Raw genomic sequence first — 14,044 nt, 5'->3', positions numbered from 1 at the left:
GAGTTTATTCAGAAACGACTCCATTTTCTCCTTCTCCTTTCCCTCCCTTACTCTTTCTGACTCCACCCTCCACAGGATGCCCACTGGGACAAACTTCTAAACAACAAAACATAAACTATATTGGATAGAATACAACAGAACTCTGCCAGCAACCTTCCCTCCCTACACCATGCCTTTCCAAATGTTTTGCAAAGGCCAGATCAGAGCATCTGCTTGTGACCTTTGCAAGGCTCTGGAAGGTTGTCATGCAAAGAGGGAAGGGTACCAGCACCCACCCACCCCTTGCGGGGCCTTCCCAAATGCTTACCAGGGCTCATTTGAGATCCCCCTTTCCTCCTACCTGAGGATTGCAGCAACAGCCACTCCTGCTCCTCTGCCTTCCTGTGTTCAAAAGGCAGAGGGTGGGGGTGTTTAAATACTTCCAGTTGCTAACTTCCCTGCCCTCGGGGTTGGACACAGCAGGGAGGAGAAGGAGGAGGAGAGGACAAGGGGAGCTGGAGTGGCACAAGAAAAATATGGGGGGGGGACTTTGGAGGGTCCAGCTGGGACTGCAGGCAGTGGCCGGGCTTCTGGGCAGCCAGTCTGCCACCTTTGCTAAGCTGCCACTTGAGCCAAGCACCTCATGTGTGAGGCACCCCTGTGCCTGCCTATTGTGGCTGTTGCTGTAGCCACTTTGGGCCGGTTTTGATCCCAACGCGTGTGATTATGATAGGGATGCACCAAAAGCATGCCCTTTGGGACATTCTATGTGGATGTCCTGCCCACCATTCTGGCGCATTGCTTTATCATGTGGGGGGCTGTACATCTGAATGTCCCCTATGCACATACTCTCTCCAGTTGAAGTCAGAATTAATTGGTTGGTTTCATGTTGGCTTGGCTGACTTTCCTTTCTTTACCCAGCTTTGTGGAATACTCCAGAAAGGACTAAAAGCAACCAGAATTGAAAACGGAGAGTATTTTCTGTCTCTCATGGTGCACTTGCTGACTCCAGAAAAAAAATTCAGGACCTATCCAGCCCTTTCCCAACCACAGCCCTTGGGTTGGTTTTGGAGGCTAAATTAAAGGAGACCATTGCTTGGGATCAGATAGGCAGGCCTGATGGGAAGCCATTTAGGGAGCTGGGATAGTGGTCCTCAGGCCCCTTTCAGAGTTACAATTCAGTTATTCTAAATGCATATCCAAATAAGCCCCAGAGCTCTGACACGGAAGCTATGCCGTAAATTTGTGTTGACTATTGAATTGGACTTTTTGGAACATCACAGAGTCTAGATTTCACAAGGAGAAGTCGCTTCACCCCCAAGTAGGCGGATGTTACTTTTGATCAGGTTTACTGATGATGATTTGATGATGATCTTGTTTGTCCCTTCTGCTTCTGCTAGCCACAAAGAGCCAGTCTTTTAGACCCTCTGAGCTCAGCAGCTTAGTCCGAAGCAGTAGTTGGCTTCTTTTGTCCTCCCCCTGCAGTACAATTTGCCAACCAAAGGACAGAAAAGCACAGAACTTCTTGGGAGTTGCAAAGTGCTACATGCCGCTGTTGCCAGCCAAGGCGAGTTGATCTCCAAGGAGGGCAGAAGGGGAGGGCTTGAGAGTTTGCTGAGCAGCCGAGAGGCAGCCCAAGTCCCTCCAGCTAGCGGCCCCAGTGTGAGCTCTGTGTGTGTATGTGTGTGTGCGTGCAGTGTGCCAGTGAGTCGCTCTCCAGGGGCTGGGGGTGGATTTCAAGGACAGCACTCCGCCGATTGGCCCAGAGCATCTTCTGTCTCCTGCACTTCTCCCACCCCCGCAACATTCCCCACAGCACAGATTGGAGGAGACAGTCGAGGCACTGTGTGTGTCTGTGTGGCAAGAGGGAGCGGAAATAAATGAGAAGGCAGGAGCTGGGTGACTCTGCACACACAGCAGCAATTCTGGCAGAGAGAAGTTGGTGAGCCAGCGTGGAGGCAAACTTGCAGAGAGAGCTACAGTGGAAGGAGACACTCATTCCTAGAACCAGGCGGCACAAAAGCCAGGCACACACCTTGCTTCAGCAGCACCACTTGGAGACCTTCACGTTCCAGTTGCCCAGCATACCTGTGCAAACCTACCGAGCCATGTCCTTGGCAGTGAAGGAGAAGACCCAGGTACGCCTGGTGTTCCTCGGTGCAGCCGGGGTTGGCAAGACGGCCCTGATCCGGCGCTTCCTGCAGGATACATTTGAGCCAAAGCATCGGCGGACAGTGGAGGAGCTGCACAGCAAGGAGTATGAGGTGAGCGGAACCACCATCAAGATCGAGATCCTCGACACCAGTGGTAGTTATTCTTTCCCGGCAATGCGCAAGCTTTCGATCCAGAACAGTGATGCTTTTGCTTTGGTCTACGCTGTGGATGATGCGGAATCCTTTGAGTGTGTGAAGACTTTGCATGATGAGATCCTGGAACTGAAAGAAGATAAGTTCCCACCCATTGTGGTGGTGGGCAATAAGGCAGAAACTGGTGGGCTTAGGCAGGTCTTGCCTGAGGATGCCCTTTCCTTAGTGGAGCTTGACTGGAACAGCCGTTTCCTGGAGGCATCTGCTAAGGAGAATGAGAATGTGGTGGAGGTCTTCAAGGAGCTGCTCCAGCAAGCCAACCTGCCCAGCCGACTGAGTCCAGCCCTGCGCCAAAGGCGGGAGACCTTCCCCAAAGAGCCCCCGCTGCGGCCCCCTATGAACAAAGCCAATAGCTGTATCATCGGTTAAACTAGGTGAGAACAAGTGAGACTCTGAAAAGTCAAGTGGTCTGGGTTCAGAGAGGCCAGGTTGTGCCCACCACATCTGCATGGTGGTACTCAGTCACGTTGGTTCCCCGGAACCATTTGCAACTCTTGGTGGTTTGTCATGGCACAGTAACTTCAGTTTTCGTGTCCAAAAGCCACAGATATATTTGTGCTCATTTCATGCATTCATGTTTGAGCTGCAACCTGAGAACCAGGAAGTCCGGATGTCTGTGCACAGTGCAACACCCCTGCTCCTATCCTGTTCTCCTGACCCAGATGAAGACTGCTGAGTTACAGATTTAAAGAGACACTGAGAAGCTGAGGTGCTCCCTGGTCCCAGACTCTGAAAACTCGGCTTGGTCAGGATGAATGATGGACAACATCGCTGATGTCTACACTGTGCATAACATGCACACAGAAGGAAAGCATATGGGAAATCCCTCTGGAAATATTTAATTCTCGGGACACCTGTTTGTGAGACATCCTGGACATCCTTTAAATATTCGAAGATGGGGAAGAAAGAAATGTTAGTTATCTTTTGAACAGTATGTCTGTGTGTGAGCGTGTGTGTTTGTTATCTTTTAGGCATCCACTGCTTTTTGTTTCTAATGTCTGCATTGACTGTTTGCATGCACATGTTCTTGTGCAGGTTTTGTTTCCACACAGCTGTTGTCTAAGGCATTTCTGCCTGTGCTTTGTGGAAAGAACTTTATTTCACCGGAAGGTCGGTCTGTGCCCCAGTGAGCACAGACCAACCTGCAAGTGTGCTTGTTTTTTTCTTGCTTTTTCGTTCTAAAAAACCCCCACCAAAAACCTTTTCAAGGGTTGTATATCTAATAAAGAAAACTCAAAACTGTTTCCAGAAGAGTGTGGTATTTTCTTTTCTTCTCTGCTGTGAGGAGTGTGGTAATGAGAGTTTATCACTACGTAATCTACACCTGCGGTGTTCTGGTTTATGCTTTCGCCTTCCTATTTCTGTCTAAGCCATCTGCTCTGCTGAGTTTATGTATATTTGGTTTTTTACTATTTTTTTCTGACAGATGCTGTGTTCCAGGGACAAGAGGGTAAGATTTGTTCTTAGGAGAACAGGGTTCAAATTCTGCCTGAGCCATAGACAGATGTGCATGGCTAAACCGGTTCTTTGCAGCCTCAAATGTGAATACCTGTAATTATCTTACAAACTTGCTGGAAGGATGTATAAGAGAAACATTGCATATTATTTAGTACATCAACACTCCAATTCTAAACTCTTTTACTGGCAAATAAGTCCAGTTGATTTCAGTGGACCAGACTGCTGACTAAGTCTAAGTCTCAGGCATAGAAGTGTTACTCAAAGATGCTGTATGAATCAGCAATAACCAGTTTATCTACTAATATTTTAAAGGTAAAGTGTGCCGACAAGTCAATTTCAACTCCTGGCGCCCGTAGAACCCCATGGTTTTCTTTGGTAGAATACAGGAGAGGTTTACCATTGCCTCCTCCCGCGCAGTATGAGATGATGCCTTTCAGCATCTTCCTATATCGCTGCTGCTCGATATAGGTGTTTCCCATGGTTTCCCATAGTATGGGAAACATACCAGCAGGGATTCGAACCGGCAACCTTCTGCTAGTTGTTCTTTGTCTCATCACAGTAGAAAGGAAAGTGCAGCCAAGGGCTGCAATAAAACCAAAGATGCACTGAAACAGAAAGCAATTAAAGATGGAGGATGGAGAAGGGTGGAGTTTGTGCCACTAATTTGCTCTACCACATGATTATAGGTTTCACCCTCAAAAGTTGAGTTCCACTGGGGGACTACCTGTTGGATGCTAATCATGCTTTGAAGCCAAACCTTTCTAAGAACAGGCACTGAAGACAATAAGAGTATCTGTAGCTCTTCGCTGTGATGCTCTTTCTCATGTTGAGGAAGAAGAGTCAAGTGCATATATATCTTTTTTTCTAAATTGCACCATTTTGCTCCTATATTTCATTTTAACTTATCTTACCAATACACTGTGGCTGTTCACATGTCGACACGTATGGTTGGGCGGGGAGGGGGAGAAAGCAGGGTTCAACCTACCTTCCCCCAGACCACCGCTCACAGCCTGGGCATCATGCAAGCTGCACACCCACATGATCAGCCATGCCCTTAGGGAGGCCAGCGGTGGCCCATGTTTACGTACCACTGCAGCCCCCCCTGCCCTCCCCCCTGCCCTGCCCCCTGCATCCGATGCTGTTTTTCAGCCTGGCTTCCCAGCCTGGCCAGGAACGCATCTCCCTGCCTTTTAAAGCAAGGAGAGCTGCTCCTGGCCGCACTTGGAACCAGGGTCGTATCTAGGGTAGGGCAGGCAGGGCACATGCCCCGGGCGCCACTTGAAGGGGGCGCCAATTTTTTAAATGAAATTGTCCCTGCAAGGCCCTCAGCCCGGGACGGGCTGCAGCGGTGAATTAAGAGGCCGGCAGGGGGAGGGGGAATCTTTGCAGATCCCCCCCCCAATGGCCTTTAGGAAGCCCCCCGAAGGGGCTACAGGTAAAAAAAAGATTTTTTAAAATTTAATATAATATAAGTCACTGTACACATATTCAGTTTGGCACTATGTACAAAGAATCAGGGCTTGTGAATACTGAGCTGATGCTTATGAGCTAGGATTGTATTCATTTGCTCTTAGTTTGCTTCTTGTCATAAGTGAGTTAAATGTGATGTCTTAATAATATGGCTATTAATGGAGAGTTTGTCTTTGAATCAGTGTGAAATCCTTAGTATTAAGGCCCACTGGGAGTTTCTTGCTCTCTTTCTCTCATTTTAACTGTCTTTCTGAAATACTAGAATATGTTCCAAGCAGTGATACAGTTTACTCTGCATATCCTTTAATTATTTTCAGAGTATCTGGGAAAAGTCAAATTCTCCATTTATTTTTAAAACTTATGTAATAGTGATGCTACAATGCATAGCAGAGAATTAGATAGGCACTTCTGTTTAGTTTTCCAAGTACACCTCCACATAGTATTTGGGTATTTCATGAGCCCCAGCATACTGAAATTCATAGTTTTCCAGCATTTTTTGGTCTGGCTAAGTCCACTGCTAAATAGCTTTTGAAATATTAAAAGATTAACGAGCTTGACTTGTATTTTTGAGCTGATATTACGGTAAAGTTATCTGAAAGATGGGTGTCAGATGTTTGGACAGGGGCGCAATTTCAGTGCTTGCCCTAGGTGCTATTTTCCCTAGATACACCTCTGCTTGGAACATGGCGCTGGCTAGGAATTGGCTCAGAAATGGGGGGTGCCCCCCCATTTCTGAGCAAAACCCCACCCCCTGTGTCTAGTGTCAGATGCAGGGGGTGGGGCAGGGGCATGAGGTGCAGCCCCTCAAGGGGTGCAGCCTGGGTTCTTTGAACTCATTTACGCAATGGTGGCTCTGTCCCTGTGATCAGCGCTACTGGGAGCAGGACAGAATACTCTCTGCACTGCTCCCAGAAGCGCTGGTAAGCAGAGGCTGGGAGCCGTCCATCCTCTGTGAATCCCAAAGTGCACCACACACCAAGTGCAGAGCACTGGAGGAAACCCCCAGGGGACGGGCACTCTTGGCACCTGACTCTGTGTTGCAGCTCACACTGACACACAATCCCAGAGCCAAGATTAAGGAGGCATTTGTGCCCTTAACCTCAGCTAGGAGCCGGGCTGCAGTGCTGGGTTTAGCACCGCAGCACCACCAGGGTCTGCATGGTTCTTGGCAGTTCTCATGGGCAGCTCAGCCCATTCTTGGCTGCTTAAGGCTGGTTCTGGCTGCTTGTGAGAATCTATATATATATATTTCTCCTGGGTGTGCCCAGGAGAAATGCGTCCCAGCAGCCCAGCTGATTGGCTGGGCTGCGGGGGCGCCTGATTGGTCCTGGCGCACCCAGGAGAACGGCGGCGGCCATGGCCGGGGAGCCAGGCGGGCCCGGCCACGGAGGCAAGGTGGCGGGCCTGGCCGGGCCCGGCCGCGGAGGCGGGCCCGGCTGCAGCAGCACTCTCGGGCACGGCCGCGGCGGTGGCGGCACTCTTGGGCCCGGCGGCGGCGGCGGCACTCTCGGGCCCGGCCGTGGAGGTAAGGCGGCGGGCCCGGCCGCAGCGCAGGCGGCGGTGGGCCCGGCCGCACTAGAGGCACAGATGCTCTGTGCCCGGGCCCACTAGTAGCTCATTATTTTGATAGCTCACAATAACCAAAGCAAATGCTTTACAATTATTAGATTACTCCCATACAATGAGAAAAAGAGCTCTCGCATATATATAGAAAAAAGGTTTTTTTTAAAAAAAGCACACAAAGCTAGCCAAAGGTAAGCATATTTAATTCCCATTGGCTGACATGATGAGGAAAATTACTCAGAGCAGTCCCACCTATTATATTAATTCTCCTGGGTGTGCCTTAGAATCTGCACCCCAGCGCCCAGCGGATTGGCTGGGCAGTGGAGGTGCCTGATTGGCTGAGGCGCACCCAGAAGGATTGGTTGCTGGTGGCCCAGCCGTGGAGGCCAGGCGGCAGCTGCAGGCCCGACCGGAGGCAAGGCACCTGCTGGAGGCCTGGGCGGGGAGGGAAACGGGTGGTGGGACTTCCCTGTTCACCGCCCGGAAGGAGGAACAGCGGCGCCCTTTTCAGCCGCCCACCCGCCACCCAGTAAGGAGGGCCTGTGGAGGCAGTGACGTCCAGCCGGAAATGGCTGCCCACCACAGTAAAATGCTCAGTGTAGTGGAGGGAGAGGGAAGGCAAGAGAGAATGGGGCAGGAGGGAAAGAGGGGGAGGAAGAGTGGGGCAGGAGGGAGTGGGGAACAGCAGGCCCCGAAGAGCGCACAGATGCTCTGTGCGGGCTGGCTAGTTTAAATTAAAATGGCATGGCAGGCATCACCTGACTTGTTCTTTCATTTCTTTGGGATGACTCTGAGTAATTTTCCTCATCTGTCAGTCAGTGATTTCAAAAGTGAATCAAGTGTTGTCAAAATAATTGGGAATGAAAAGTGCTTGACTTGGCTGGATCATGTTCTTTATTCATATTATTCATTTATTTATTAGTTGTGTCTTTTGCCACTTGTACTCGTTCTAATAATGCCTGACATAGGGCATATCAGGACCGACATGGATCAACCCCAATGCACACCCCTATTAAGTATATTAACATTTTGTCTAGGTAAGACAGAACATCCTTGGTAAAGTTTATTTGATTCAGTCTTGGAACAACAGTAGGCTCTTCTTTTTCACATCACAATTATGAGTGAATAATGAGCCAGACTTGAACTGAGGTCTTTCCTGTCAAAGTACGTCCCTCTACACTACACTCTGTACCACACAACCTAATGCCATTGCCTGGCTTCCACAATGATTTGACTTACAGAATCAGTGTTGTTGGAAACACCCTTTGAAGAAGACTCCAAGCCACTAGAACTTCACTTGCCCATCCATTTCACTCTGCTTCAGTTGCCACAATATGCTCTAACCCACAGTTTCTCAACCACCGGTCCCTGGACCGCTGCTGGTCCCCGAAGGGTTGAGTGCCGGTCCCTGACTGGGAGTCAACCCTCCCCGCCAAAAAAACCAACTGCAATCAAGGCACTCACCTCCTCAATTTTGCACATGGCACGGAAGAGGGAGAGGAGGACTATGATGGAGGCACGGGACCCTGCTTCCGCCTTGCCTCCACGTGCTGCTGAGATCTTCCTTTATATCTTTATATTTACAACTTCAAACTATGCGGCGTGGAGGCATTGAGGAAAAGGTATGGCAATGGGTGCCACTTGAAGGGCTGCTGGTTCTTGCATGCTCATTATTTGCAGCCAAAGGTTGATTGATTGAAACCCAGCTGCCTGTTTCAGCCGAGGCGCCTTGAGAGGAAACCCTGTTATGACCTCGCCAAGCAGGGGGGACAACCTCTGGCCGGGATTACGCCACGGTGAGGGCTAAGCAGTGGAAGGAGGGAAGAGAGCTGCCTTGGCTTGCCTTGCAGCGACGCACGGGCAGCCTGTGGGACCACGTGAGCTGCGTGGCCCCAAAGGCAGGCTGGTGTGATTGGTGCATGCAGAGGAGTTGGGAGGGGGCACAGAAGCATGCGCTGTGAGAGAGAATGGGGGAACACTTGCTACACTCTGGTGCGCAAGCACAGCGGCAGCAGCTCTTGGACCCAGGCGACTTCCCGAGCGTGGTCCGGTGCACCATTGCCTCGTCCACCCTGAACAGTGCCTCGTTTCCCCAGCGAGGAAGACGAGCCATCCTCCACTACAATGCCCGCGCCCCCCGCCATCTCAGAATTGCCCCCTTCTCTTTAACACCAGAAATAACCCATTCCCAGCGCCTGCCACGTAACTGTTTTTAAGGAGTTTTGGAGGAGCTGCATGGGTTTCATTAGGTCTGCATCACAAAGTGCACAATTAAGAGCAGGATCCAGATCAAGCCAGGTGATCATGACCAAGCAGCATTGACACAAATGAGAGATGACTACATTAATTTCAGTGGGTGGGCCTGACTAACGTGGTCTGGATCCAGCCCTGCGACTACACAACTCTGGCTAGAACTCCACCTCCATCAAGAGAGGGTTAAAATGTAGACTTTGGGCTCTACTGACAACTTGCCCAGCTCTCCTCTCCTCACCTCCTTTTTACTTTGCTTGACATCCAGCCTGATGAGGAGTTTTGGGGAATTCAAAAGCTTGCTTGTATGTTGGTTTTGTAGTTTTTGAATTTTTCTAATGGCGCAACATCCCCTCTCCATTGAGTAATCACAAACACCCCCACCCCGCACATACTGAAGACATACTGGAGACATAGTTGTTCACACAGGCTTTTAGATAGCCAAATGCCATTGTGATTGGGGGTTATGGGAACTGAAGTCCACCAACATCTGCAGACCCAAGGTTGAGAACCCCTAATATTCCATGTTTGCAAAAGATTCCAAATTTAATGATTTTAATGTTTATATTATTTTAATTGTAAACTGCCCAGAGATACAAGTTTTGGGCAGTATAGAAGTCTGTTAGATAGATAGATAGATAGATAGATGAACTTAAACTTGAAATGCCTTTACTAACTGCTGGTCTGGGAAACTGCACATGAAAAATGTAGCGGTCCTTGAAACTCTGCACAAGGAATTTGGCGGTCCTTGACTCCAAAAAGGTTGAGAAACACACTGCACTTAAGAGGTGCATTAAGGTTGATCTCCATCTCCTAACTTTGCAAGAGGGGACAGCCATTCCTCTATCTACAGTACGCTAACCTGGAACATATTTCTACCTGAGAGCAATGCAATTTGGAGGTCCAACACCTCCCCACCTCCCCAAGATGGCAGCATCACAAGTTGTTTCTGGCACTGAAATATAACTCCATCTATAGTATATGCAAGAGAAGGCCAAACATTTCAGGTATGTAATTAAGAATTAGTTTTGCTGGGTAACTGTGAACCTTGGAATGAGAATGAATAAATTGTGATGTCCCTCAGTCTCTTTGCTTAGAGCAGTGCTAAAAAAATTCCAGTGCTATTTGTGCAATGTTTTCCCACCACTTCACAAACTTCCCTAAACAATTTCAATATATTTCAGCACCGTAAACCTACATTCACTACTGCTCACTTGTTCAGTCTCCTTGTTAGGTAACTGATAACCCTGCTGATAACCCATCAAATGTATGTTTATAAAGAAAGGAGAGTTATGAATAGGGCATCCCCTCCACCTCAAAAATTCCACAAACAATTCTTTTATATGACATTTATATCTCACCTTTCTTCCGCCAGGGAATTCAAGGTGGTATACAAGGAGTTCCCAGGCAGTCACCCATCCACACACTGATCAGACCAAGGCCTGCTTAGCTTCAGCAAGGTGGTTGCATCCTGTCCCTTTAGACTATACTCTTGGAGGAGAATTTCTTACCTTTCCAAATATGGTGGGCTGACATCCAGGCTAATGTGACGCTAGTGCCACAGCAAGAGTTGTGCACATGTACAAAGATGCTTAACTGCATGGGTGCTCAAAGTTGCAAAATCCCGTGTGCTCCTCCTCCTCCTCTTGCACAACACCAGTAAGGCAACAGGATGTGGGCATCTACTTTGGCATCTTGTTGCACCTCCTGCGGTGCTCGTGCCACACTAGACTGGCATGCAAGCAGAATTAGCTACACGGGAACTAGCTATGTTTATGTGTGGGCAAGCACAGCATTTTTGTTTGATTTCAGCCCGTGCATTTCCTGCTTATTTACATTGCATAAATTTACTATAAAGCAGGGATTCCGACCCTTTTATACCCCTTTTGTTGCCATTCTTCAACTCAGGTACCCAGTAGAGATTGTGTGTGTTTAAATGTTCCTCATGAATACGGTACTCCCACTGAAATTAATGGGGCAAGTTTAATTTCAATAGGACTGCTTATGAGTAACTTAATTTGCATGTAAGCCAGTGACTGAAGTAGCCCATCTCATAACTGTAACTTTTTTTTTTAAACATTTATATCCCGCTTTTCCTCCATGGAGCCTAGAATGGTAGACATAGTTATGTTTCTCCTCACAACAATCCTGTGAGGTAGGTTAGTCTGAGAAAGAAGTGACTGGCCCAGAGTCACCCAGTGAGTTTCATGGCTGAATGGGGATTTGAACTCGGGCCTCCCTGATCCTAGTCCAGCATTAATGGGGCAAGATTATTTGACCCATTAATTTCAATGGGAATATTCCGTGCTAAAGTTCTGAAACCTGTCAGGCTGAGGGGAAGGGTACACTGAGCTTTAGCATGTAGTCAGCCAATCAGGAGCAGAGAGGAGGGCCATCTCTGATGCTGCAGTGGACACATTGCTGAAGATGCATCTGTTTCAAGCTGGTGATTCTTGAATCAATTCTTGAAGATGGGGAACAAATAGTGTTGCTGCCATGTGGGGAGGCAAGAGAGCTCTGAATACCCCCTCGGAGCCCTAAAAGTATCCTTAGAGGTATTAGTACCCCCTGTTGGTATCCCCTGCTATAATCTATGCAAATGAGGGCCACAATCCTAAAGTCAACATCAGTGCACAGTAAATCCAATAGATTACTTTGAAAAATGGTTCTTCTTACTTCACATGCAGTACAGCACCCTGTGGGTGTTTTGCACACCGTGGGCATTGATTTGTATTCCTAATGTTCAATGCTGAGTGTTCAAGCAGTTGCACAAGAGTGCTCTTGTGCTAAATGCAATGCATGTACTCACACAATGGAGTTGCATTTCAGCACCTGCACAAGAGCACTCTTGTACCTCTGTTTCACTGTTGCCTTAGGAAAATGCAGCAGCACCCATGATGCTCAAACCACTCATAGGATGCTGAACTATATGTGGGCTGTTGGTTTTAATAGGATCTACATTCAGGGGCGTAGCTATAATTGAGCAAAAGGGTTCAAAGAACACAGGCCCCCAGCTCCTGAGGGCCCTCCAGCTCCATCCCTCCCTATTTTCTTCATCATCTCTCTCACTCTGGGGGGCCGCAAGAGAGAGCGATGAACACATAGATCTCCCCTAGCTACGCCCCTGTCTACATTCATTTTAGTGCATTGTAGATTGAAAGCTCTGGCTCCTTGTTATTGCTTTACTGTTCCCTTCTTTTCTGTCCTTAAGTGGACAGTCAAGAATCATTCAAAGCTGACTTTAGGCTGTGATCGTATGCATACTGCTTAAGAGTAAACCCCACTGAAATCAGTGGGCCTTGCATCTGAAGGAACATACATAGGAGGCAAATCTAAACACTTGCAAACTCAGTCCATACTATGGAGGCAGCAACAGGCACTAAAGGAAGCCAAGCATCCTTTGATATTGCTGGTCTCTGGAGACATCCAGTGTCTGGTGTACAAAAAAGAAAGATGGCTGTATGCCCATTGCTACAGACATAGAGATGCTCACCCTTGAAACTATCTTTGAAGATTCAAAAATTTTTTCAGAGGGAACACAAATCATGGATATTTGGCCACACTGACCAAATGGAGGAAGAAAAAACTCAAGCACCTGTTTTCGACAATGTCTAGCTTTATGTAATGGTGGGGGCAATGATTTAACATTTTAGTCTCTAGGATTCCCAAGAAATTTGGAAATGTAATGACCACTGATCCAAAGACCTTGATTAATTGCATATTTATAATCTTGGATGTTGTAAGTTTGTTTACATTATTGTCAACCATCTGGAGTTGCCAATACCAATTTCATTCTTGGCTGTGAACAGGGAGTCAAACTGACGAGCCTGAATTCCAAAACTGGTTCAGAGAACTTTTTGCAGTGAACTGGAGCTGAACTCTAACACCTTAAACCTGAACTAGAACAGAACCTCTAAATGCAAAAAGGGGTAAATAGTTCAAAATAGTCACTCAATCAGTCACTCAGCTTGCAATTCTTTATTTTCCTGGGTTTTAAAAACCCTATTGGACACAGGTTTGCAAACAAACAAACAAAGCAACCAACCCCAAAACACACCTTTACAAAAATTCAACAAGGATTTTTAAAATGATACATATTTTTCTCAAGTTATAGTTATATCAGTGTGTTCATTTTACAGAGTTACATGAGAAACCAAAGGATTCAGCTCATGCATATAACTCTCTGCATGAACTCCATCTCTAAATCAGTTCAAAGTTTCTGAACTGGCTACTGAACCATTTTAAGCCGTACTGAACCAGAACCAGACAAAAATACTGATGACTCTAAATGGAGCCGATGTTTTGAATGGTTCAGTTCCCTGCTTGTGAACCTATCACTGCCCTTCTTTTAAAAAGCCATTAGCAGTAAGGCTACAATATAAAAAAGAGAAAGAAAAAAGACCCCCAAGCAAATAGGATCATTAGGTCAGAAACTGGAGAACACATTATAAATTATTGTCGGCCGCACAGTGGTTTCACTCAAGACAACTGCACCCTCTGCTGGCCTTTTCTGAAATAACCTTTTCTGCTGGCCCTTTTTGAAATATTAGAAAACCAACCCAGACAGTACTAATTGAGTCGTGCTCGCACAAATCTGTTGGAGACGTGAACTAGATGTTCACCCAATTTGTACAATATTCACCATGGGCCAATTGCACATAATATATGTAATGTGGCCGACTAATTCCCAGTCCCAATTCAGTTCCTCCAACTGCCGTCACTATTAAAAGAAATCTAGAGAACTGGGATATCTAATCATAGATCTCCAATCTCTTATCTAGTTTGGCTCTGAGTTCCTTAACCATTGGGATACTGGTACTACTTCTACAAGTATTTATATACTACTTTTCATCAAAGTGTTCAAAGTGGTCTACATTGAAAAAAAATAAACAATAAACAAGCTGCCTCTCTGTTCTTCAAGGGTTCACAGTCTAAAAAGTAACATTACGGGGCTATTC

The 14,044-nt window shown here is 47.3% G+C and overlaps 1 protein-coding gene across 1 annotated transcript; it reads left to right on the top strand.

Annotated features, from left to right (window-relative positions):
• Positions 1-861: 861 nt before the first annotated feature.
• On the top strand, positions 862-3,589 carry LOC128342101 (GTP-binding protein Rhes-like). Its single transcript, XM_053288986.1, has one exon. It carries the CDS (start codon positions 2,088-2,090, stop codon positions 2,712-2,714), a length of 627 nt encoding a protein of 208 aa, XP_053144961.1. The 5' UTR covers positions 862-2,087; the 3' UTR covers positions 2,715-3,589.
• Positions 3,590-14,044: the final 10,455 nt, after the last annotated feature.

Source organism: Hemicordylus capensis, chromosome 2, assembly GCF_027244095.1.
Source record: "Hemicordylus capensis ecotype Gifberg chromosome 2, rHemCap1.1.pri, whole genome shotgun sequence".
Lineage (NCBI taxonomy): Eukaryota > Metazoa > Chordata > Lepidosauria > Squamata > Cordylidae > Hemicordylus > Hemicordylus capensis.
Note: the sequence above shows the minus strand (reverse complement) of the source record. Positions and strands in the feature narration are given on the sequence as shown.